This window comes from Camponotus vicinus, unplaced genomic scaffold, assembly GCF_025532165.1.
Source record: "Camponotus vicinus isolate PSW18456_S1 unplaced genomic scaffold, iyCamVici1.0 SCAF_3, whole genome shotgun sequence".
Classification (NCBI taxonomy): domain Eukaryota; kingdom Metazoa; phylum Arthropoda; class Insecta; order Hymenoptera; family Formicidae; genus Camponotus; species Camponotus vicinus.
This window is the reverse complement of record NW_028141967.1, coordinates 15,219,748-15,246,968: the sequence shown is the minus strand read 5'-3', so window position 1 is coordinate 15,246,968 and position 27,221 is coordinate 15,219,748. Positions and strand designations below refer to the sequence as shown.

Genomic DNA, 27,221 nt, shown 5'->3' with positions numbered 1-27,221 from the left:
GCGTATTATTTAAAATGGGACACCCTTATATCCAAATTTCGATGATGACGTAACAAAACGAGAACAATAGTAGTGATAGCAGCGCTGAACCGGCGTTTACCGACCGGAATACTCAACGGATAACATCATAAGATATTTATACAATTTACCTAAAATTTAAAAACACGTTTTATTGAGTGTTGTGATTGTGACATAAAATTATTATTTGGAAAAAAAGATTTAATATTATTTTAATAACGTCCATAATACGCATTAATACTTCAATAAAACCTAATAATGTCCAAGTAATGCCCAGTAATGCCCAAGCAATGCCCAGTAATGTCCAAGCAATGCTCAGTAATGCCCAAGCAATGCCCACTAATGCCCAAGAAACGCCAGTAATTCCCAAACAATGCCCAATAAGTCTACCAATGCCTCAAATCTGTACACCGCAATGCCCTCAGCGGTTTGCCCCTCGATTTTAACGTTTGGTTTCAACGATGCTATCATTAGTGAAGTCCCCCGGTGATGTACGCAAAGAGAATAAATTAAAAGCTAAATTGAAGCACTGTTTTGCTGATAGCGGGCATGTCAAGGATTAAACGCATAGGTGAGTTTGCGAAAGTTACTTTAAAAGCGTATGGAGAAAAAAAAACGCGATAAATAATTCCGCGAGTTTTAATATCGAAATAAAAGTGGGGCGCGCGCGCGATGGACGGGGGGAGGGGGAGGAGGAGGAAACTTTAACAAACGGATTTACGATCGCGTGGCGAGAATTCCGCGGTTCATTCGACTATGTATGCATCGTTGTTGAATTTTAGCGAAGCGAGATGCTTCGCATCGCGCGTGGCCACGCTATTACACGCCACGTATAATATAATTAGAGCTATACATAATTCTCGCGTTGCACCGACTGCACCTCGACGCATCTATCATTGCGAGTAAAGCTATGTAAGGAATTAAAGTTGTACCGCCGTTCATTGTGTAACCCCTGTCAGGTCTCGGGAATTTAAGTTTAACAACGAGTAAAATGATGCAACTGTTACATCGCGGAATAAAATCTCCGCGTGATTGCAACTTTCGCGCTTTATAACTTTATCTTCCTTATTTACGTTGCTCCTTATGCATCGTCCATCTCAGGTATCCTCATAATAATCCGAGTATTTGCAAATCCCTCGCATCTTCCTTCATCGAATTTCTCTTTTTAACAAAATATTGAGTACTTTGAGGAAAAATGTGTCTGTGATCTTTTTTTCTTGAGGATTAGAAGATGCCAAGGAATAATACGAAAAATAAGGAATGTTGCAAACATAATATCGAATTAAAATTTTACATCTACCAACTAAGTTACTTTATCGAAATGCAAATTTTTTCCGAATATTTATTTAATGCTTGCGCTCATTTAGAAAATTTTCGAAATCTATGCATCGAATTTAAACTGTTGATAAATTTCATGTGCAAAATTGGGATATTATAATTATTATAAGTTACTAAGCATTATTTAAGTTCACAAGGGATTAGCCAAAATTAGCTCACAGGTACCGCCAAGCCGCAAATACTAATAAAGCTAAAATTATTAAATATTACCTACATGCATTTAAAAAGCATATTATAATTATTTAATATATTTTTAAGTAATCCTTAAAACACTTTAAAGGGTAAAAACGCTTAAATAAAAAAAAAATACTACCTTACGACATACATATTCGGAAACAGAGGACTGCACACAAGCCCCAAAAGAGCTTCGTAAATCCCGGCGAGTCCGAACGGTGGTGAAATTTCCAAAACAAACAATCGACCCAAGCCAATCATCCGGCGGGCAATGCGGGCACGATCGTTTGCATGCAAAGCGTCCGACGAGATAACGACGAATGTTTCGCAAATTGCAGGCTGAACGTTTACGCCTCAAGGGTGGCGAGTGCCGAAGCATCAGGGATACACATGATAACTTTACGGTGCTCGAGAAACCGGATCGATGCCTATGATTACGTCGACGTATGTACGGTCGGAGCACATCCGGCTCTTTATCACGTTTAACGGCTTCATATCGTTCAGGTAACTGCAAACTCCTGTATCCCATTGACTGGTGGACCCGAAGGGTCTCTTCTTATGGCCATCGCCCCCATTGTCGCTCTTCTGCCCTATCGGTCACGTGTCGGTCCTTACATTTATCACGAGTCTGGTCTATTTAGCCACATTTTAGCTGCACTCTTCTGCAACATGCTTCAAATTTTTTCTCCGCCTCGAAAGCCTGAATAAGTACTCCTTTCGTATTTTCTTTTCGCAAGAAATTGATAACGTCAGCGAGTTCGCGACTTACTGTACTGTGAAATTTCAACAAAGCGAAGGTAATTGTTTCAGAAGATTTATTATCGGAAAAGGGATTACGTTATTTCTCGATATTTTTTCTGTATAAACAATGAGAGGGATTTTTATAACTTTCATCGAGTTTAAATAGAAATTTGTGGATTTATGCAAATTTTATATAATGCAAAGCATCAGAGCAAAAAAGTACAGCTCAAGAACAGAGATCCATATATTTTGAAAGTTGTTATCGCTTTAAAGCAATGTAAGACGGACTATATTCAGTATCGTTTCGCACGTACGACAAAAAAATTCGATGCTAATTAAGATTTTCGTGTTAAACTGGGACTCCCCTCGTAGCTCTCGCTCCCTTTATCGCCCCGAAATGTCTGGGAAGATTCTGGCAAATCATGAACCGCTGCCAAGGAAGCGGTACTGGAGACATTCAAGGCCCACTTATCTTTTACGCCGGGATTTATGAAATGCTCCCCCTTCCTGCCTTCCTTTCCCCTTTCCGCGGGGATAAGAGCTTGGAAGGATATGCCTGCCTGACCCGTAGACACGTAGGATAATGCGAGGATTAAGAAGCATCATCGTCGAGATAGAGTTTGTTACTTCTGGATTAAGTATAGATGCGCGATATTAAAGCGCTTCTCGAATCCGATTTGCAAGCGAAAACCTTCTTTCGATGTTTCGAGAGCAAATTCATGCACGCCGTTAAAATCCACAGATAATCTGCAGCAATTTAAAACCCAAAACGCAATCAGGAATCACGAAAATAAAGAGAATTACGTAATATTATAAATATTTAGGAGCGATCTCTCATTAAAATTCATTTTATATAAAATCATTTTTGTACCTTCCTGGGAAAAAAATAATTTACGTAAATATGCAAATATTTCTTCGCGCCGAATAAACCGTTCGCATTCTCGTATTTTTTCGCGGATTATGTATATCTAGCATAACCCGCTAGGATACTCAAATGAGCTAATCCAGAGAGACGCACAATACGGGATTAAGAATCCCGAGGGTGAAGCTCATTATTCATGGATTACGAATGAGCTAGAGCAACGTCGAGTTACTCTCTCGTAGAAATCCTTATCCCACGGATATATATCTGTTGGGACGCTATTTCATGATCTTAGATCTCTCATCGCGTATCCTAAAAGATATTCCTTCTATTCCAAGCGTTTAAAGGAAAAAGAAAACTTTCTCAAAGTGTCAAGTTGGGGAGCTTAATCAATAGCATCACTCACGAGATAAATTTTCAGCAAATTGATATTATTTTTGCGTCATATCTGAAATATCAACAGTATCTTTGCTTGCTTTTAACGTATATTTAAATTACATATTTATTTTTATTATTATGATTATTTTTTATGCATGCAAAATAAATATGATTTCGCAAATATTACATTAAGGGAGAAGAGAAAATTATGAATCCTGTTATTGTGACAAATGCGTCTAAAAATCTTTAATCGAGAAAGAGTGTAAAATATCTGGCAATTTGAAACTACATATTTCCGTGATATTGTTTTCAAGCCTGCGCGACGCGGATCTCATTTCCCATATAAATGGAAGCGAGATAGTAATGAAGTATCTCACGTACATCGAAAGGGAATCCAGATGGCAAAATTTTAGTTGAATACGCCCTCCGCTGGGAAAAAGGTTGATTTATAACACAGACACGTTTTTTCCATCCGCATTCAGACCAATTTCCCTTCGCATGTAAAGTGACCCATGCACTCTTTCGAGCACTCTATCATATAAAATATTCGATGTATAACGACTTGGCTTAATTAGACAGTTTTCAATTACAATCCGACAAAAGAAAAATAGGGAAAGATAATTATAAAAGTGAGAGTTAATATTATCATAAAATATTAAAATTCTTCAAGCCTCTTATGTTCTTTCAAAAATTCATAATAAATATATTTTTCATTATTTTTTTAAATTAAAATAATATTGTTTTTCTTGTTTTTTTTCTGCCAGAGTATATCACATCTTTATAAATAGAAACGCGATTTTTTGCGCGCTAATACACGAATAATAAATGCTTGCAGTAAAGAATGTAGGGGAGAGCTAAAAACTTAATCTGAAAATAAAAGAACGATGAAAGATTGCAAAAAATAGAAGTAGAATTCACCGCCAAGTAATGCAAAAGGTAAAGCAATCGGATTCAGAGAGAAGTTCCAATATGTTTCTTACAATGTAGAATTTCCACTAATTCAGAATTTAGAGATATAAAAATATTCAAAGACGCGAGATTGCCTTCTGCTCGCTGACTTTCCACTTCTCCCCTGTCTTTTCGTGGCACGTAGCCAAAACGGAAATCTATTATCCCAAATACTATTTTGATGAGAAAAATTTTAAATATAGAATAAAATATATTGGAAAAAAAATCCAAGCAAGAGTTATTGCCGGGCAAACATTACATTTTTATTTATGAATTTATTTAAATGGAATTCATCCTTGCCTTCTTTTTCTCCCTTTCTATATAAATATATTTGCTAAATTTTATTTCTGCTTTATGAACATTATATAAAGTGTTTCATCCTCTACCACTGTGTCTCGTAATAAATATTTTTACATTTTTTAAAAATAGAGGTATTTCTGATTATAGATGTATCTTCTGATTATGATGCATATATTAAATTCGTTATTGAATAATGAAAGCAAAAACGTACATGATATTTTCACTGTTGCTTTTCATCAAAATAATTTGCGGCATTCATGAAGAATATATCAGCATATACATATATCTCTCTCATTTATTCGTAATTACTATTATAATTCCAGATTGTTCCCTTCGTGTTGCCATTACAAACATTTGCATAATTAGCAATGATTACGTGTTATTGTAACAAATAAAAAACATATACAACGTGCGCACAATATATATTATTAAATTATTTGGATATGATTTTATAAGATTTGCATGTTACATTATCAAAAAGCTCCGATAATTTATTCAATTGAAATCGTGTAATCCATATAGGAAATCCATGTTGTTTGCATGAATACTAAAAGAGAGAGAGAGATTAGTTATTATTTTATAATTTTCTACTTTTATCACATAAAGTCTATTTAAGATTAATAAATTTATTAAAAGCAACACACATAATACTTGTTGAGAGGCAATAGATTTACTACAAGAGCAGTTGCGAGGCGTTATTTATAAATAGGAAATAGATATAATAGATAGAAATAAGAATAGAAAAATTAGAACAAGTATCTATATATAACATTATATATTCTATTATCACATGAAGCGTGAAATCGAAATATTGATAAATGAACCGATTATCGTCCGTACAACAGCAGCATCTTCCCTCAAAAAATTTCATTCAACAAAAATCCGTAGCAAAAATAATGAACTAATTAAGCAACATTAACATGCAATGTTTCTATTTATATTATTTTTAATATAATCGATGATTATATTTTTATTAATTTTTATATAATCGATATCTCAACCAACGCAATTATTAATTTTTAATGTTTCATGTATTTGTCATGCATACTGTAAAATAAAAAAAAATATAAATAGCGATGGAAAAACAATTTATAGCATTGTTTGGAAGACACTGGGTTACTTGTCGGTATGAAAAATATTGAAAACAATTTATACAACAATAGAGTGTTATTTATACAACAATAGGATGTTATTTGTAGAATTATCCTTCTTGGACAAAGCGTGTCGTTCGAAGTGCCTTGCAATACGGCTACTTTCCAACAGCAACAGCCACTTAAGGTTAAGTGCAAATTCTCGTAATTTAGTCAATCGTGAGAAAAACGAGGTGTCGAACGACAGAAAAAGGATATAAATAATGCAAAGACAATTGACCATCGCGCGAGACGCGTTTTATCCAATTGTATTCGTGATGCATAATAAAATAATGTAAATTCGCCGTGATAACGTGCAGTTATTACAATATGCATGTAATTCCCGTGACGTGAGATACCGAAAACGATACCATATTCTTTCCCAGCAAGAAGTAATATATCGGTCCGATCTCTCCACTTCCTTAATTTCGAGAAGCTTGAAAGTACGTTGACTCTTTAACAAGATTCTATGCTCCCACACGCACCGTCCTTTTCCCATTCAAATTCACGTCGCGATGCAGGTCGTCACCGAATCTACATACACGTCGTTATCCGAATACATATTTCTCCGCCACGAAGTAAAATACGTCAGTTATTCTTTGCCAGAGGAAGCCGAGAAGTTAAAGGTGTAGCGTGTAATTTTATTTCCACCTCGTAGCTCGATTGGAAAGCTAGAACGTATTTGATCGTGCAATAATATAGGAGCTTTCAGCAACAATTAATTTTTTTACGCCTTTTACGGCATTCGACAACCCATTAAACAAATCCTGCAATTATTTGTAAAGTAGCTTTAATTTTTTCAATACGCGATGCCTTTTCGTTGCGCTCAGAATATCAGAAATTAAATCATTCTTTTAAAAAAGGAAAAAATGATATCGCTTCGACTGAATTGATTCACCTTAAATATATCTTCATGTAATAAAAGCTTATCTCTGTTTCTTCGCACGCGCTACAATCTTGCGAGAATGCTTTTCACGATGGTTCTTTATAATGCTTTTACTCTGACTCTCCTTTTATGAAAGTGTCATCGTGCGGACCATTCGCGGCAAAGTCGTCGCAACATTGGCTATTAAAGGCATTCAGAAATAACAATATTAACCCTTGGGGAGAGACTTATCCTTGGAAGATAGCTGGAGTTTTTGAAATTGCTGATTCTAGAAGATCAGCTGATAAATGGCGCATACGTCATGTATATATATATAAACATAAATCACATGTATCAATCGCGAAAAACACGCGTAGCGGTTGAATATAAAATTTCAAACAGATGAAAGAAAGTCTCTCGAGATTTTTTGAAATTGAATCATTTAAGAAATAATCCCGTGAAGGAAAAAATTTATCGGAAATACATGTAAAGTGGATGCAAAATTAATAAATTGGTAACTCCTCGATCGATACATTTTCTGTAGGTGCAAATAAATAACGACGAGTAAATGAAAAAAATAACTATTGTAAAAACGTATCAAAAGATTCGCGCGTGCTACCTTCATTTAGTTTAAAATTATCAAATTATCAAACCATGCATAGCAATTGAACATAAAATTCCAAACAGAGAAAAGCTCTCGAGGCTTTTTGAAATTTAAGAAACGACCCCGTAAAAGAAGAAATTTATCAAAAATGTACGAAATGTACGAACGCGCAAATTTTTAATAAATGAATAATTCCTCGATCAATACATTTTCCATATAAATGGAAATAAATAACGATGAATAAAATGGAATGGAAAAAATAACTGTTGCAAAAGCGTATCAAAAGACTCCTCGCCTGCCCCCATTTAACAATTTAAAATTATCGTCGCGCTAAACGACCGCGACAATTTTATTCGCGCGACGACAGCGAAACATACGTTGTCGTATTCGCGTAAAATGCGCGTAAAAATTAGTCAGTCGACGTGGCGTGGAAAACCGCCAGATGAAATTTTCCTCGCTGCGCGAAGGCTACGTGCAACGAAACAACCTCCTACAGACCATCCGCGGGCATAATTAGACCGCTAGTATCTCTAATTAAGCAGTTGCTGCTGGGGTATTTTTTCTTTTTTTTTTTTAAGTAGCTATATAATGACACTATGGAACAACCTCGTCGTCGCTTCCGCTTGCGAAGGGGGAGAGGCGCGGAGGGACGAAAGAGGAGAATTCGAGAGTTGGTGAAACTGAAATGGAAACTAATATACGGCAGATGCAGCCGTGATTCAACGGCGCATCCCGGCGGCAACATTGCCCGCCATCCTGCGCTCTTCCCGGTTTTCGGGAAGTTACTGGCCCCCGGCCCCCTCCCCTCACCCCCGCTTTCCGCCCGCATGCTGTACCTAATTCTTTGTGCAAACTCTTCCCGGTGCTCCCATGGAAATGAGCGATGTTACGTTCAACTATGTCCATATACGTAACAATCTGACGTCGAACAAGTATTTAAATCAAATTTTAAGTTTTGAAGAGAGAGCAGAAGGGAGGGAGGGGGAGAGGGAGAGAGAGAGAAAGAGAGGGAGAGAGAGAGAAGTGTATAATTTTGCACGCATGTCGTAAATATTTCATCAATTTATATAATATTTTATAGCATGTGACAGGATATATGAAAAAAAAATCTTATAAATAAATAATTCACTGAGGATTCTATGATTTTCCGGATATTTTTATTTAAAATTTCAGATAGAATTTATTTTTAGATATAATTTAAAAATATAAATTTATTGATTGAGCGTGATTTTTTAACATAAATACAATATATTTTAAGAAATTTTAAACCTAAAGAATTTCATATTTTTTTATAAATATATTTTAAAATAACTGTTCATGTATTGAATAAAATATAGATTCTAAAAAACATTTAATAAATAAAAAAATAATAAATTAAATAAAAATAAAAATAAAAAAGTTTTGGGCAACACATAACAAAGTATCATTTAAATTCTAGAATTATAAACTATCGAGAAATGTTGCGTGTATACAACATGTGTATACATATTATGTTATTTAAATATAAAAAAAATACTTTTAACATAAAATAATATAAAAAAGGTAAAACTGATACAAGAGATGTTAGTAAAAAAAATAATAAAATTATATAAAATTTTAAAATGTAAATATTGCAAAGGAATAAATTCTTTAGACTCTAAAGCTATTAAAAATAATCTGCAAAATTTCAAAAGCTTTCAGATAACATAAAAATAAAACTATCAATTTTTTAAAAAATTCTCTGAATCCCAATAAAATTCTATGAGACTTTCCTGATCTTTCAAGATAGAACAAAAATCCCTGAGAAAATCCCCGGTTTTCCCGGGAGTATTACACGTTCAGGTAGATGTGGAATTTTTCGTACATGTTGTCGCGTTGTTACGTCGTTTAAATTATTAATGAGCGTAAAAGTATAGAAATCTCGCGCGTTAATAGCGTATTGGCGCGGGACATTATCGTGATAAAATATTATATTTTACAATATCGCTCAACTTTCCATTATGGCACATTGATGGATGACGAAAGTCGATATGAAAGCTAATCTGTAAAAGTCCGTGTTACATCCGCGCGGCACGTTTTCTTCTTTCTTTTTTTGCAGATTAAGCCGCGCTTCGCGTTATAATTGCTGGCGTTGAATATTTTAAGCTATTTGAACGAATCTGATTAATCAAACGCAACGTGACGCCGTTAAATAGTAAACGCGCCTGTGTGAAAAGCTTGACCAAATCTACAGCCGCAATAAATTTGCGAATAGCTTACGGTAAAATGGACACGATATAACGATACGCGATTATCAAGTGCGCCCCGATTTATAAAGCGATTGGCGTCGGTTAATTTGTTCTGCGAAAGGATAATATTCCGCCAGCTTCAGCTTTCAATTTCTACCATTGTCGTGAAACAAATGTGCATTTAACGCGATAATGCACCTTTTAAAACTATATCACGCGCACGGATTTAATACAATGTGCCTCATGGCTTGTTAAAATCGCATTATTTGAAATTACGAGGCAACGCTCTAACGAAATAATGAATAAACAATAGAAAATAGCATAAAACAGTTCGCAAAATACGTGTTGATATATCGCTATTTAACTGCAGAAATTTGCAAATTTATCGTCACTTTTGATTTGAGATGGTCGCAGATTTCTAGCACACTCGACGTACTAAAGTAAACCAGTATCATGCCAAGTTCTCCGACCCAAAGTGGTAAACAGTTTCGACTAAAACAGCGAGAATCGCGTAATCTTTTTAGCTTCCTCCAAGTTGAAAATCCTAATTGAGAAACTCGACTCAGCGTCACTGAGCGAAGCTATTTAACAAAAGTTGCGGAATTTGGATGCCCTAAAAAGCCACGTGTCCATATCAACTTCTTCAATTAAGAGAGATCTAAGTTGTAAGCCGCGGATATATTACGTTAAAATGCGTAGAATAATCTTTATCGTAATATCATTCATATATTCCCTACTCTCTAAAAGTGAATCAGTGAAAATATCACTAATTTAAACAGTAAAATAAGATTTCACTGAGAATCAGTGAGTATTTTACTGATCTTCAGTGGAAACGCTTATTTTTTTGTTATTTTATCTTATATCTCACTGATTATGGTCAGTTAAAATAAAATTCACTGTAAAACCAGTAAATTTTACTGTAAAACCAGTAATCGCTAGTTCGTTCGTTTACCGCTACGATCGCTATCTCTCTCGTATTTAATTTTAGTCATAAGAATTATATAAAGTTTGCAAAGAGCAACATTTAAAATTAGAAGTATTATTTCGATTTAATTTCTGATACAATCTCAATAGAGAGGCTTCAGATATTAAATCGATCTTTATAAGTCGGACAAATAAATGTCTGGCGACTTAATGAAAATTATTCGTTCGTTATCTATTTAAAATAACAAGTTCAATATGTATGTAATATAAATAAAATAAAATTTTTAATATAATAAATATTTAGTAAATATAAATAAAATTTTTAATTTTATATGAAATAGAGAGATGAATTGTAGTTTAATATTACTGACAATAACGAAAGAAATATTATTGATATTGAGAAATATTACTGATTGAAACAGTCAAAATTATTAACTGATTCTTTCAATAAAATATCACTGATTTACAGTGCTGTACTTATAACTGCTGTAATCAGACTATTTACTGTTTTTCAGTGATAATACACTGATTCACTTTTAGAGAGTACGTTATATCCCTAATGATAGACTTAACCAAATCTGTGTAAACGTAATTTAATTTTTTTTATCCGCCATTTCCTTGACACGTTAAAATCGGATCGATTCTCATCGCGGTATATTTGGAATATTATTTTTCCGCTTTTTATTAATAAAACAAATAACGATAATTATATGTTTGAAACCTTCCTTGATTAATAAGAAATTGATGTGCAAAAGGTGATATCGAAATACATCATAGTTATCAAGAATACCCGTTACAATCAATCCGAGCTCAGTGAAACGCATACTCCCTCCGTCTTTTTGCCAACCGTAGGTTAAAAATAAAACGAATGATACAAAGGGTAAATATTAATGAAGGTATTTCGAGAGCACTTTGCGGAAATCACGATTGGTCCGCTAATTGCAAGACAAAATTTACACCGAGTGGATTTATATTCCCCGAATTCTATTGACGAGGCATGTCACGTTCACTTACGCATACATTATTATTAATAAATTATCAAGTGCGCATGTGCGATAGGCATCAGGTAAATAGCAAATTAACGACTAATAATTACCTCGCAAGCATACCCGATTCATGTCCAATTCGCAGTTATTCGCGTGTTGGCAACGCCACCTCATCAATCGCAAAGGGATAAACGCGACGAGGGATGATTGCCGCGATCCGAATAATTCATACATCGCGAATTGTATCTATCTGTTGTAAATGCCGTGTCGCTAAATAGATGTAAACAGATACGGTTAGCTGACCATAAATCCCGATCAGCCGAAATTACGCCAATTTGCGACGTTCAAGCGATGACCTACCAGCCAATCCGGCAAGAATAATAATGCAAGCAAATGTAGGCAAAACGCGAATCTCGCTTTTTCGTCCTCGGCAGGACGGATCTCGATGATCGCAAAATCGCGAATCTAGTTACCGCGACTTGGTTGTAATACATTCGTTGCACCTCGAGTGAACTTTGACCTCTTGCATCCTGATGTTTAAAACATGCAGCGCTGCGCCCCTTATCGCGCCAGGCCAGAATCGCAATTTCAAAGCAACCAACTTCTGGATCTTCCTATTTGTTTTCAAGAATATTGATGGAAAAATCCGGAATGGAATTCGGATAAAATCAAACTGGGATCGGGCGAAATTTCGCTTGGACCGATCCTTCCTCGCGCGACAAGAGCGATGAATAGTCTTCGGTTCGGCGGAATGAATACGCAAAAATATAGCGGGGTTTCGCAACTGCCAAATGTGTATTTACGAAAAGCAGCCTTGGCGTTGCAAATAACGATGCGACAGCGACGTGCATGCAAGACCGGATATTTACACGGGGCCGGATACGTAGATTCGGCGCGCTTTCAACTCGGAAAGAAAGACGAGCCGGCTCGACAATAGGTAAAATGCACTTCCGCCAAGTGTAGACCAGCTATTAAACCGTAGCCGAGCAACGCTACGCTATTCCTAGGCGACTTGCTGAATCGGGGAGTCGAGAAATAGGCGTTCTGTTGCGGCGACCGTGAGGCGACGAGGGTGGAAACGGAAATGGGAAAGCTTGAAAACGAAGTGCTCTCCCGTCGAAACTTTTATCCCGAAAAGAATGTGCGAGATTGAATGCGGGAGGACGCGGGAAGGAGGGTAGGTGTCAATAGGAAAGAGTAACACGACAAAAGCGCGTTTATCGCGTCGATCATCAATTCACCTGCGATACGTATTGACAAACATGCGGGCAAATCATTCGAGCAAATCGAAACGCACGATGGATCATACGGTAAATAATACTTAAAAAAGCATATCGAACTAATAAAGTACCTCGAAAAAAAATGTTTTACGGGAAATCGTCCTGAATTTTTTGAATGATGCGATTCCAAATAATTTTTTAAATAATAAATAGTAACGTTAAGTAATGCAAAATATTTCTTTATAACCATTTGTTATCAGAAACGTGAAAATTATTGAAGATAATTGTAACGAGGAGAATGAAGATCAAAAGATTTCATCAGATTCAACTTTTGAAATTAAGCAATAAAGCATCTAGTTATGCATGCAAGCTATTGTTTGGCTTCATACAAGCATCTATAACTTTATGTATATTAATGTGAACGGCAAGCGCAATTTTCCGGAGTAATTCGCTATCACTTAGTATAAATGATAAGGAAATAAATTACACGCACAACAAATATTTAACATTATTTGTATAAATAACGGTATCAATTATCTATGCAGGTTATACATATGCAAGCTATTATTTTGCTTTATAGCATCTGTAATTTTATATATATTAATGTAAACGATATCGCGAATCCATGACAATTTGTTATCAATTAATATAAATAATAAGGAAGTTAATTATAAACAATATTAAATATATTATTTACATAAATAACGGTATCAATTATCTGCAGTTTATACAATATTTATACTTTCCCCTCCCTCCTCCCTCCTTTTCCTCCTAGTATATATACAAGGTAGCTCATCATATGGAGATATCGAAACGAGATGAAAAGAAAATTCAGAGATTTCGTTCGAAACTGCATTCGCGCGGCTTTGAAACGCACAGGCGGGCCGAACTCGTATTTCATCGTTGCGAATATAAAATATCTTGCATTAATTTTCGAATATTCGAATCTATTTCACGAAAGAGTGAAAATTACGACTCGTCCGTTCCTTTTTTTTTCGTTGGCAGCGCTGAATTATGGCCACGGAAGAATTGTTCCCGGCGAAATGCAGATAGGTGCGCATTCCCGTCTGCAGTTCGTGACCTCATTTCGTACAGATTTTGTGCAATTTATAGTAGAAGACAAAGATATTCAAACAGGATAATCAAGATTACGTTTTATATATATACGTATAAAGCATTACTCGAGAATAACGAATCTTTGTACGCGCGATTTAAATTTTTCGCAAGTTTACGCTCGATCCAAACGCCCTTTCACAACCGATTCAAATAATCTCTAAAAGATTTTATATATTAATATATATTAATTTATGTTAATTTTCAATTTTCAACTTTTAAGTAAATTTTTATTAATATTATTTTTTGGTAATTTAATATTATTATTGTGGAAATTAAAACAATTATCTTGTTCAACGTTTTTAATTAAAATATTTCCATTTAAACTTGCTAGGTTTTTATTTTTAGTTGACATAATTTTTTAATATATCATTACTTTTTTAGTATATTTTACGCAATTGTAAAATAATTTGTAGAACAATTATTTACGGTTCAAAATTAAAATAACACTATTTTGTATAAATAGTTCTTCATAGTTTAATATATTTGTGTATGCAATTTTTTACAATAATTATTACAATTTTTTAAAATACTATTTTAAAAAATGATAGTATTTTATAGTAATTTTCACATATATAATTTCTTACAATAATTTTTTCTCAGTTTTAAAATACCATTATTTCATACATTATTGCAGCCTTTTCTTTACTTGTTTTTAAAGTAAGTTTTTTTTAAAGATCCAGATCTACGTATACATAGATTCCTCAGAGAATATCTATCTCGGATAACTCTTTTACAGATCGTTACGTCTCTCGAGTCCTTTAAACCGAATGTTCTCGCATTACCTTGCGAAGCTTTTTTTCTCTCCTAACTATTTTTTTTTCATATCGCTCACGCGGATCGGCAAGAACTCACATCAGTCATACAGAAACCCGCGGGCGTCCATCGTTTCCGAATGATTTGTAGAGATAGCGGCGACTTTTCAAACTACGGAGGCAGCCGCGACGATCATCCAGGTCGCCGGCGATCGCCCCAATTATAATAAGAATTTACGAGCGAGATCAAAACGCGCGGAGGCTATCGATAAAGTGCCATCGGCGGGACTCTTTTTCCCCCCTCTTCCTCCTTTGGAAAAGAACACCCGATAGATTTACGAGCGTAATTACGCGCTTTCTTCCCGCGGCTATCCGTCCCGCGTAAATGCACTGTCCATTCTTCTCCCCCGTCTTTATTCGCCCTGCTCTTTCTCCTTCATCCTCGCTTTTCGCACACGTTAGCACCTAACATGATGATGCACCACCGACCAACTTTACGATCGCCGCTGCCGCTGATCAATTGACATCATCTAGTATTTCGGACGTAACTTCTAGAGTTTCAACGGAGCTTCGCGTTACAAACGAAATACGACCCAGATGTGCATTAGCGGAGAATCGAGAAATCTTGGGAAATAAATCGCGAAACACTAATTTGCAGGGTTGGCCGGGAAAGATCGGTGAGAAAAAAAGCACGGTTCTGGTTTACACTGTTTAGGACTTTATGGCGTGGAAAAAAATCTGGCAAAAACTATAGGAAAAACTAATATGTGACACTAAAATATATTTATGTGATTTTATGCAAAAAGATATTTTATCTCGCTTTAATTGATAAATTATAGTAATCACTATAGTAGTTTTTAAAAAATGAAATCATAATAATAAAGTCTTTTTTAATTCAAATTTATGTGTGGAATTTTTAAAACAGAAACTTGAAAGATGTAAATGTTACTGAATTTTGTATTAATTTTTAGTTTAATAAGAAAAATGTAATAGCAACAGAATTGGAAATATTTATCAATATAAATCTTATCAATATCTAACAAGAGATTTTCTATTTATTTTAGTATTTTTAATAGAAAAAAATCAGCTTTTTCCGGAAAATAAATTTTATCTAAAAAATTTTGCCAACCCTTAATTTATAAAAACTAATCCTATACTCGAGTATCAGATAATTCGAATAGAAATGTTATAAATTATTAATAATATTCATTATTTTTGAAGATATTTCTGTGACATACTCGTACACAAGTCGTCTCAAATACAATTCTTGCTTCAAAAATATCAGATTAAAATTAGATTAATTGATTCAAAAAATCTATAAAATCACACATTACTGCAGAAAGTAATATCGCAACTTTTATGTAAGGTTACTTTTGGAATTCTTGCTAATAACTTTAACCTATAACCCCCTAATACTTCGACTTTGTATACTGAAATTCCACAGCGGTTTACCACTCAAGGCTCCAACATTCCAACGGAAAATTCGACCAAATTCATAAGTTTGTAAGAGTTTCCGTTTAATAATCATTATGTGAAAACTCTACAAAAGTTTCCCCAAAAAAAAAAAAATAAATAAATAAAGTCTTCGAAAATCGTCGCGTTAAACACATTTATCTCTCGGTTTCAATTATTAACAAATTAATCACTAATCCCTCAACAAATTGGCAATCACGATATATGCAACGTCGTAAATTGTCATGGCAGTGGCCGGATACAACCGGGTGGTTCTTACAAATCCCACGATATATTCGTTTAATCGCGAACGCGCACGCGGACGTAAAACGCGCTCGACAACTGTTATCTATATGTTAACGATTTTACGTGCTAGAATTAATTATACGAGCGATTGAGTCCTAACTAATTCATGCCTCACAATAATCCATGATTTATAACGCCAATTTCTGTCCTATAAATCGAAAAGAGCATAAATATATTCAACTCTGCCCGGATGCCACGAGACGAGATATCGATTATAACGTCATTAGGGTGATTATATTAATTATTGCAGGACTACGTGCAATGCCTTAGGCAATGCGAAAGAGGAGGAGGCTAAACGCAAGCGATATGCAACATCTCCCAAACGGCAATTCCCTCAATTTGCTCTCTAATATCTTAATTATGGAAGTTGCATATGAAGTTGCCTCCAGCAAGAGGAACTAACGACACGATTTAATTCAGCTAATCTAAAACTTTCGCATTAAATCTGGACAAGAATTTTTATTCTGCACCCCCTCGCTTTTATTATTTTATGGCCATCTCGATCTGAGGAGGCAAAGAAAAGTTGAACAGATAACTCAATTTTCTCTTTAAAATTTTTGAAGAAAAGTTTTTAACGTCAAAGTTAGCATAATATCTTATTTTATTTCGGAAGAATTCGTAAAAATTTTTTCAATCGGAAAATTTCGATTTTTGGGCTTGAAATTTCTTATTACTTTTAACGAAATCTCCTTTGAAGGTTTTCTCTCCCTGTTCCAATATAAAAAAAATTTAGTATATTATTTAACAGTTGATTGACCAAAATTAATCTACAGAACTTAATTTTCGCATAATATAATGTATGCAAATGCATAATGTATGTAAATAAATATTTTGACGCCAATCGTGATTTACATATATTTGCAGACAAACATGACAGAATTATCGCCATATAAAAAGCCCTTGAGGGTCAATTAAAATGATAAAAGCGAGCTCTTCTAGCGAACTCCTTCTTCTGTCGAGTATATTCAATTTTAGATAATAACCCGTAGAAAAAGAAAATACTCCGGGTCAAACTAAAAATTCCTACATAGTTCGTATTCGAAGTCACGAATCGAACACTCGCGTGTTTGCAGCGTCCAAATTGAATTTCGCGGAAACTACAACAGCAGCTGGTCGTTTCGGGATTCCTGGAATTCCGGGCATATGAGGGAAAATAAAAAAAAAAAACATGACTCACCCAAACGTTCGGAGCCCGCCGCTCGATGAGCCCGAAGAAGCAGCAACGACACCGCCAGCACGATCATGATTATTCGCCGCTTCCTGGTCGTCGCACTGATTAAAATCATCGTCGCACACCAATCAAGTCAACTCTTACAACGACGTAACCCCGCTGCTACACCGACATGCCGCACCACCCGCACTCTGGTCATCGATTCCGCGCGAGATCAAGATACCGGGCGTCCAACGTCAACGGGTCACCCGCTGCCGCCAAGTCGTCGAACTCGGATCGATCATTCCGGCCGGTCTACTTGGATCAAGCTCGAAGGCGCCGGCACGTTCCACGATACGCCATATTGTTGCCGAGAGTGTCCAGCGACGCGTTTCGGTCGATTTGCATTCGCGGCGAACTTCACACCGGTTCCCGCCAATTCGTCAAGCCGCGTGACGTAACGTCTCACCTCGTTCGGCAGCGACGCGGGCCGCGGTTCGCGCGTCATTCATAATCATCAGAAATCAGAATCGCGGAATCTCGCGCGAAATCTAGCTGTTCGGATCCGCCGTTAAGCGATACGCAATCGCACTTGGATCACACCAGGTATGTACCTCGCACTCTGACGTTTCGTTCACGACACTCCCGAAAAGAACGGAAATTCGGTTTGTCGGAAATGTCAGGGCGACAAGCGCGCGATCAGCCGCGCGAGCGGGAGCGAAAAAACATACACATCACTCAGCGGTCGGCGCGCGACTGAGCCGGGTGGTGGGGGACATCTGAAAGCCGCGTCAAGTGGGGATGACGTTTACGGCCGCGCGACGCATGCGCGCTCCGCGCACACGCTCGCCGGCTTCTCTCGCCTCTTCATACGTGTCATCGTGTGTGTATTTTCGACACGTTTTCCGCGAGATGAGCTCATCTCCGTGCGCGACGTCATACGCTCTGTCAAAAATACATGAAACCAATAAATATATACGTATGATTACGGGCGAATGACAGAGAGACGAAAATGGAGAGTTGACAGTTTCACGATTCCAAGTGCGTAAAATATGCACGAATTACGCGGTATCGATTGAAAATGACGTGTATCTAGTTTGAATCAGTCAATATTATTCATTAGTTAATATCTGCGAAAATAGATCGAGACTTGTGAATGCCGAATTGCGATCGATTCCACGACACGTCGGAATCAAACAAATCGACAAGACCACTGAATAATCAATGGTACAAATATGAATTTATGCATCACGTCCGCATTATTGATGAACAATTCATTGTAACGAACTATCATTGTAATTATATCAAAGCTTATTTAAAAGCACGAATTTCATATATTAATGTATTCTACGTGAATATATTAATTTGTTTCGTTGATTTGTGTTTCGTTTCGTGTTTCTCATTATCATCAATCAATCTGCTGATTTTTCAGTTATTTCATTTTTAAAGCATGCATATATATATAATCGTTGGTTAAAAATTATTTATCAAGGACACCAGGCGATATGTACGAATCAGATGATATATAGATACCTGAATAATCGGAGATAATGTAGAATGTGAATGAAATGAGAGAGAAAGAGAGAGAGAGAGAGAGAGAGAGAGATAATATATTCACGAATAGATACGCCTCATATTTTCTATACAGCTATAAGATGTTGGATATAACTTTGACCTTGGTTACATCACGAGAGGTATTCGCTAATTTGGTTCACGCAGTTACCTTGTGCTAGTCTCGGAATAGGAGATTATTTTTCAACGTGTTTTATTCTTTATTCAAAGCAAATCCAATCTTTATTGAAATTATATATAGAATATTTTTTGAAATTATATATTCCATATTCTTTATTTTAAAAGCGAATAAATACTTCAATAGTACTGAAATATAACTAATAGTGTCAATTTTTTGGTAAAGACGTTTGCATTAATTTAGATATGCGATAGTAACTAAGAAGTGCCTTTCGTATTATGTATTCGTAGTAAATATGTACACGGCCAATGTGATTATCGTGTCACATTAATTAGAACGCAAGTGATTAGCTGCTTCTTCGATCGATTTATATCTACGCAAGTAAATAGAGCAAGGAGGCAGTACATCTTTCACTGGTAAATAAATTTATTTCTCATATTAGATTAATTCCCTCTCTCTCTCTCTCTCTTTGTTTATTTAATTAGTAATACTTGGACGTTGTATAATTGTACTATTGTAACTCAACATTGGGAAAATATGTATAGATCGCAATATATTTATTAAGCAAATAAAGGAAAGGAAAAAGAAAAAGAGAAAAAATATACAAATAATGTGATTAAAAATGTATATAAATAATAATAAAATATGAATAATAAATGCAATAGAAATGTAATTAATTTTTTAAGTATATATCAATTTTTAATTGTGATATTTATATATTCTTTACAATTCTATTAATAGTATAATAATTAATAATATAATAAGTATTTCTTTATAATTATATTAATTTTATTCTATGGATCATTTAAATTCATAATTTATTGCTATTATATTAGAATTGTGAAAGTGTTCGACGTTATTTATTAGAAATATTATTATTTGTACTTAAAGTTAACATACAACATTCAAAAGGTCCTAAAAATATAAATAAAAAAGAAAATAAAGGAATATGTAAACAAAAAGAAAAAGAAAGAAATATGTAAAAAAAAATTTTTTTTTAAATGATTATTTAATAATATACCATATTCCAGAATAATTTGATAACTTTTGATATACTTATATGTGTGTGACATTGAAAGTAAATAATAATTTAAATTCAAATTATGATTAAAATTTTAAATTAAAATATATTATAGCATATTTATATTAACAAATACTTTTTAACAACGTATTGTAAAATCACTGAATAGTATTTTAATTATCACATTTTTTAATTACTTTTGAATTATGAATTTTGTTTGCAAAAAGATTATTATTGTTTGTTAAAGTTCTTTTAATCTTTTGTATCAGATAACTTTGTAAATAAAAACTTTGTCAAGAGACAAAACTTATATTTAAAGTTTTTCTAACAAAATTACTTATAGTTATTTCTACATCTTTGAAATTTAATTCACTTAAGAAAGTGCTTGCTTGCTTTTCAATCGTTTATAATTTAAAAACTATTGCCTTACTATTTCCTCGTTGAAGGGAAAATTAGAAACTCCAAGTTTTAAAATAAAATATACAATTTTTTGTGTTTTAATAATTTAATTCAATGTATGTTTTAGAAGTTGATAATAAGGAAATGGTAGAGAAAAAACATAAAATTCTAGTCATATAATTGTTAACACTGTGGATAAGAAGAGAATATATAACAAACTTTTTAAAACCTTAAAAATTAAGTTTCAAAAAATTCTAGAACTAATTTATTTATCAATTTTATTGGATACGCATATCCTCGTATTTCAGGATATGATTTATACGCCATTCCGAATCTGCGACACACATAAAAAAATTTATTAAGCACAAAGCGATTTGCGATTGACGCGATCATGTGGGAATAAAAGATGTGACATAAAAGTAATTTTATGTTAAAAATTGTAATCTAAATTTTATTAGTATGTAACTTCCGTTTGTATGTGAAAGTACACAGAATCACAATCAATCTTTCATTATTCTTCTTTCCGGATGATGGAAACTAATAAATAATCGTTCTGCAGAAAGATAAGCCGCTAATGAATTTTTTTCATTGTCACTCTTTAGCTTCTTTCTTTATTTTATAGAAAGAGTCTTTCCATTTCGATTTTTAATTTCAATGTATAATTTCCTTGTCATCTCCTGTAGTACTTTCGTGCATACGTCACAATACATGAGAGATGAATAATAAAATAGATATTATCTATATTTAAAATTAAAATATATTATAAAATTAAAATATAGATATATTTATATATAACAAATATAGTAATATATATGTATATATATTGAAAGTCTTACTTTTATATTATTCCTTATACAGGAAACATAATGAAATCATTTTGAAAGTTAGTGTTTTCACTGCATTTTAATGTCAAATGCGAATAGTATCCATTTTATTATTTATATTATGTATTGCGACATATGTGAAAGAAAATGATGAGAGATTTAAGCAATTGTTTGTTCTATAAAGCACTCATTGAGATTTTCTATCAATCACTTGAATACCGAATGGAATACATTAGAGTCCACTTTAAAAACATCAAGTGATCTCTATCTTTGCCTTTTATAAATTGTACTTCTCTCTTGTATGTTCTACGTATTAATTAACATGACACATGAAAAAAATGTAAGAACAAGCTTTTTTCTGGGTGAATCGCGACGTGATCGAGAGATAGCAAGCAGTTTTAGTACCGTCGAGTGTAGGAGGGCCATGTGCATCGAAGCAAAAGGACGATCTAAGAATACGCGAAGAGGGACGTCTGGTCGATACGTATGAGCTTAATTTCATTCGCTTGGTTGTTCAAAAACACGGCATCGAGAGAAGAAATGTCGCGAACAAACTCTCGAGCTTCAAGAGCTGTGAAAGGCGACGACGCTACTTCTCGTGTTGAAGTTGTACATCTATTTCTAAATCTTAGTTACAGTTTACTTGTCTACGAATAGTCGAGTAATTGCGTGAATTATTTTGCTCGACGTTTCGTTCCTTGTTATTACAAACTTTGTACAGTCGACATGTGCACAGACTTGTCGAAATATCCGGAGATATCGCGAATTAAATAATCGTATTTCCCAAAATAATTCTTGCGAAGCATAGACGGGATATTTAAATTATTGCGTAATCAACACTTTATTAAGAAATATCTATTCAATGGAAATCATATTAAACCTTTTTGTTATCACAATGGGTCAAATATTCTCTCTCTTATTGCCAATAAGTTTTGCTGTTAGCAACCAATATTGCCATCCTGTAATATTCCAGTAAATATGGATAAGAAATCCTTAGTATTGAAGACTCCGAGATAAGAATCAAGGGATAAGTAAGCGATTTTGAGAAAATTGTTTGGCAACGTTCGAAGGATGCAGACGTAATAAAGTATAAGGATGAAGCAGGTTATACATTCTACGTTGTAGTACAACCTTTCGTTGTAGAATGAACCTCTCGAACGTGAAAGATGCGTTTTATGAGTTTAACGTACCAACACCTTGAGGGAACTTTATCGAACATGCTTGGTTGTATTTTTTAACATTTTATACTTAGTATATTCTATTAACTTTTTTGCACTTCAACTTACTACTTCCTTTTTTTTTTTAAAATATATCGATATAGCAGAATAAAATGCTAATAAATGTATATTAATATTAATATTGATAATATTAATATTATTTCAATTATATAATTTTTATTTATATAATAAAATTTAAAAATATTAATATTTATCATTCCTTATAAGGAAAAATATTTCAGTATAATTTTTGAGAATTGGCCTTGGAATTTACACAAAATTTCGAAAGCACACAATAAAATGAAACGGATGCATGTCGAACAAAATGCATATGTTATAAAATTGAACGATGAAAATAATATTATTAATAATATAAAACTTAAAGATGTCTCTCGTGTTATTATGCTAGTTTCGCTAGATATTACCATAGCAACATCGTGAAGCGCATTTTGAACGCTCGGAGTGCTTTTTACATTATTTTACCGACCTCAATTCGACATCCCGACTTATTACTTTTCCGTCCTTTTACGAGTAGAATGTCACATCTAGAGAGAAACCGCCTAAAAAAAATAACTGACAAAAAGAATTGGTGTAATTTTTATTATTTTATAAAAATTTTCAAAAAACTAATGCAATAACCGTATAATAATTTTCGTTTGCATTAAAAATTACGTAATTTATATCAGATGCTATTTTTTATTTACTAGTGATCGTACGATATTAAAAAGAAAGATTTTTGCAAAAATATAATTAAGAATCGCGAGAGTAAACATCCTCCTTTCTACCGATCTCTCGGTTGATTTACAGCTTTAAAACAAAAGTGCAAGACGCAATTTTCCCTCACTTGCTCCTTGTTCCTTAAATAACGGTATTGCAAGAGTTTGCAAAAATTTATCGAGCCTTTGGAGAATATTGTGAGTTGGATAACGATGCAACCTCGGCGCGCATATCACAGTTCCTTCTTCTAAACAAGGCCGAGAAACAAGAGGCAAGCTCGTAAAATACACGCTCTGTGCATTCAAAACGCTCGATGCGGTGTTTCATTTGGTATCAGGTTGCGAATAGGACAGCGAAACGATGATAAACGTGTCTCCCTGATAGACAACATGCTCATTGATTGAGTTTGCTCCTCTCAAAGACTTATGACAATCGATGTTCGACTACTCGTTTAACACTTGTGTGTCACATGCTACGCTGTTAAATTACATTTGAATTTCGGTTGAGTATCACAATCCATAAAAAATTTGCGAAATTACAATTTACGAATGTACAAACTAAATAGGTCGTTACATAGTTTTAATATGTACTTTAAAACAAAATAGAAAATGGAAAATATATTCACTACTTTTAATTTTCTTCAAAATATTTCATAAAACTCTTTCTAAAACGATAATTAAAATAAATATTTCGTTTGTACGTTGTATAAAATTATGATAAATATCACTTTTATTTTTACATATTATTAATACACTATTAATTATTAATACATTATTAAAAATAATATATATATCATTTTTTTAAGTATCTTTTTAAATAAGAAATTATAAGTTTTAAAACATATAATTCAAACATAAAATAAATAAGTTAAACATCAGTCAGTTCACGCTAATATTATTATTTTAACAATGTATACGAAACAATATAAATAAATAATTATTTACAAAATTTTTTAATATACTGAATATGTTGCTATAATTCATGTTTATTTCTTATGTGTATTTATTAAATATTTATTGAGAATATACCCAGATGTGTAACAAATTGTATAATATTAAAATTTTATTTACTGTTATTTACTTTAATATATTTTTTTGCGCGAATATTTTTTTACGCATGAGATTTATCATCTAAATATGATCTCGGAAACTGTTTGTAAATTAATTTAAATGTGATACAAGTGATACAAAATATCATAAATATAAATATAGCTTTTCATGATTCGTTTGTTATAATCCCGAAACGTGATTTTTGCAAAACGCGTCCTGCGAAATCCGCGTTGATTATTCGCAAAATCTTTTCGCTTTGAAAACCGTCACCAACGCACACCATCTGGCTCGATATGTCAATTACAAAAAGCAAACGAGACACGTAAATCATCGTTACGACTAAACTCTCGCGATGCCGGCGGGAACTGCCGCAGTCGCGAATGAAAAATGCGAGAAAAAAATGCTCTCCATTCGTTTTAGCATTACACGTTAATCCGAGATACATCGATGATTGGCTACTGTTTTCAAATAAAACAACGGTGTCAAAGAAAGCTTTTCATGATTCCGAGGGCGCAGAATTGCGAAAAATATAAAAATACAAAATTGATGGCTTTCCCAAAATAACTCGCAGTAAGATTTGTATGTGAACGATTCCATTCTTAATTTATTTTCCAATTTATAATGTATTGATTGTGCTTCTTATTTTTCATGACTCAAAATTTTACACGTATAAAGATTATTTTTTTATTTTTTATCATATTAAAAAAACCAGTTTTTTATCTAATTCTCTCTCTCTCTCTCTCTCTCTCTCTTTCTCTTTCTTTTTAAATGAGATCAAAGACAACATAATATGGCAAGGCCATACCAATCAAATGGTGCATAAAAGTGAATTGACGATCGATTTTTGAAGATACATTTAGTGTACATGAAAAAAACGTTCGTAAAGTTTATTCATTGTACGGCAAAAATTTCTCATCAAAATATCTTCGAAACATTTTAATCGAGATGCGTGCGAAATCACGCATTTATTTCGTTATATTTGGCGAACAATGATGAGATTGATTGTAATTTGTAATAAAATAAAGATTGCAATAAATTACATTAAATAAATAAAAAAGAAAATTGTAGCAATTCGTAGATAAAAAATATACTTCATTATTATTATTATTATGAGAAATATTCCATTAAAGATGAATATAATGAAGTTAATCTAGATACAATTTTCCCAAGAAATCTGCGTATATAACTCTTTGGCATTTCTAGTATTTTTATCTTTCTTGCGTCAAAATATAGTTATTCTAAAAATAAGTATCTTATAAAAAGATACAAAATTAAACACGATTTCATCATGTGTCAACTCTTTTAATTTCTTCATTCGTTATCTTATGTGTATGTTTGCAGGTAGTAAAAATATATATATATAAATATTTATATAATTCGAGAACACACTGTGATTAATTCAATTTTAAAAATTTCATCTCTCTACAATAAATCAATTTTATTGAAAATATTTTTATAAGCGATACACGTATATTCCTAAATTTTCCAAATCCTTTTTTTCCGTCATTTTATTGTAGCAAATCTGTAAATTTTATGCAAAGTTTTGAAAATAAAGGATAATATATTTTGTGCAAAAATATAAAAAACTATCGTTTACGTTCATAAAACTCTCCAATACTTTAATCACGCGTTTAGGATAATATGAAATGGCGCAACGCACAATTTCCCGGACACAAACATTGATATTTATCAACGCAGATAGGATTTTTATTTCCGCAAACAAGCAAACCAGCCAGTGGAATTAAATCATAATAAAGTAGAGCAAGAACGTCCGTCTCTTTGTCGTTCTCTTTACCGTACGTACGGAGATCTACGTCTTTACGCTCCGTAAATTCGGGCCTGGGAATTTTTCATAAATTAGACAGGTGACGCGGTGGCGTTAAAGTCCGCGGGAAAATTCCGAGGAGCCCATAAATAAGGAAAACGCTCGCTTCCGTGTCGTCCGTTCTTTTAGCACCTCGGTTAGTTTACACGGCATGGTGTTGAAAAGGATGGGCTGCAAAGTCAAAAGATAGGAAAATTGCTACAGCAAGAAAGAGGGAGAGAGAGAGAGAGAAATGAAAGGATAAAAGAAGTGAGATGTATCAATAGAAAAGTTTGCACTCTTCAAATTACATTTACGTCTTCTGTTATTCATGCAAACAAAGTGTAATTAAGAGTCGCATTGTTCGAATAACCGAAAGGGAAACTTATATATTTAATTATTTCATCGAAATCGAATTCAATTGATTTTTTAATATATACAGGGTGTCCCAGACCACCCGTATACCCCTTTTGAAATGAAAATAAATGGCTTTTATCAAAAATCGCGAACAATTTTTAAGTAAATCGGGTACGCTCTATCAAATGGTGATATTTTCAACTTTTGATTCTGACCGGAAATACGCCATCCGGATCGGAAGTTGAATTTTTTTAGGGGAACATGGTACTTTTTATTACAGATTCGAATTGTACGTGAAAAAATAAGAAACTTTTGTATCAATCGTTTTTATTAAAAGTGCCTCTGTCAATCTTAAACATTTGAAGTTCATTATTTCATCACAGTTACTTTCAAGGTCAATTTTAAGATTGACGGATGCATTTTTAGAAAAAAAGTCTGATACAAAAGTTTCTTATTTTTCCACGTACAATTCGAATCTGTAATAAAAAGTACCATGTTCCTCTAAAAAAATTCAACTTCCGATCCGGATGACGTATTTCCGGTCGGAATTAAAAGTTGAAAATATCACCATTTGATAGAGCGTACCCGATTAAAAATTGTTCGCGATTTTTGATAAAAGCCATTTATTTTTATTTTAAAAGGGGTGTACGGGTGGTCTGGGACACCCTGTAT

At 33.6% G+C, this 27,221-nt stretch overlaps 1 protein-coding gene across 4 annotated transcripts in view; it reads right to left on the bottom strand.

Moving 5' to 3' along the window:
* The window catches only part of LOC145968000 (uncharacterized), a 227,849-nt gene extending 209,621 nt beyond the window's left edge, over window positions 1–18,228 (bottom strand). For all 4 annotated transcript variants that reach the window (XM_083093159.1, XM_083093162.1, XM_083093161.1 and 1 more), the window contains exon 1: window positions 17,499–18,228. In XM_083093159.1, coding sequence (XP_082949285.1) covers window positions 17,499–17,607 — 109 coding nt within the window. In that variant the 5' untranslated portion in view covers window positions 17,608–18,228. The remainder of the gene's footprint in view (window positions 1–17,498) is intronic.
* Between the last annotated feature and the right edge of the window lie 8,993 nt (window positions 18,229–27,221).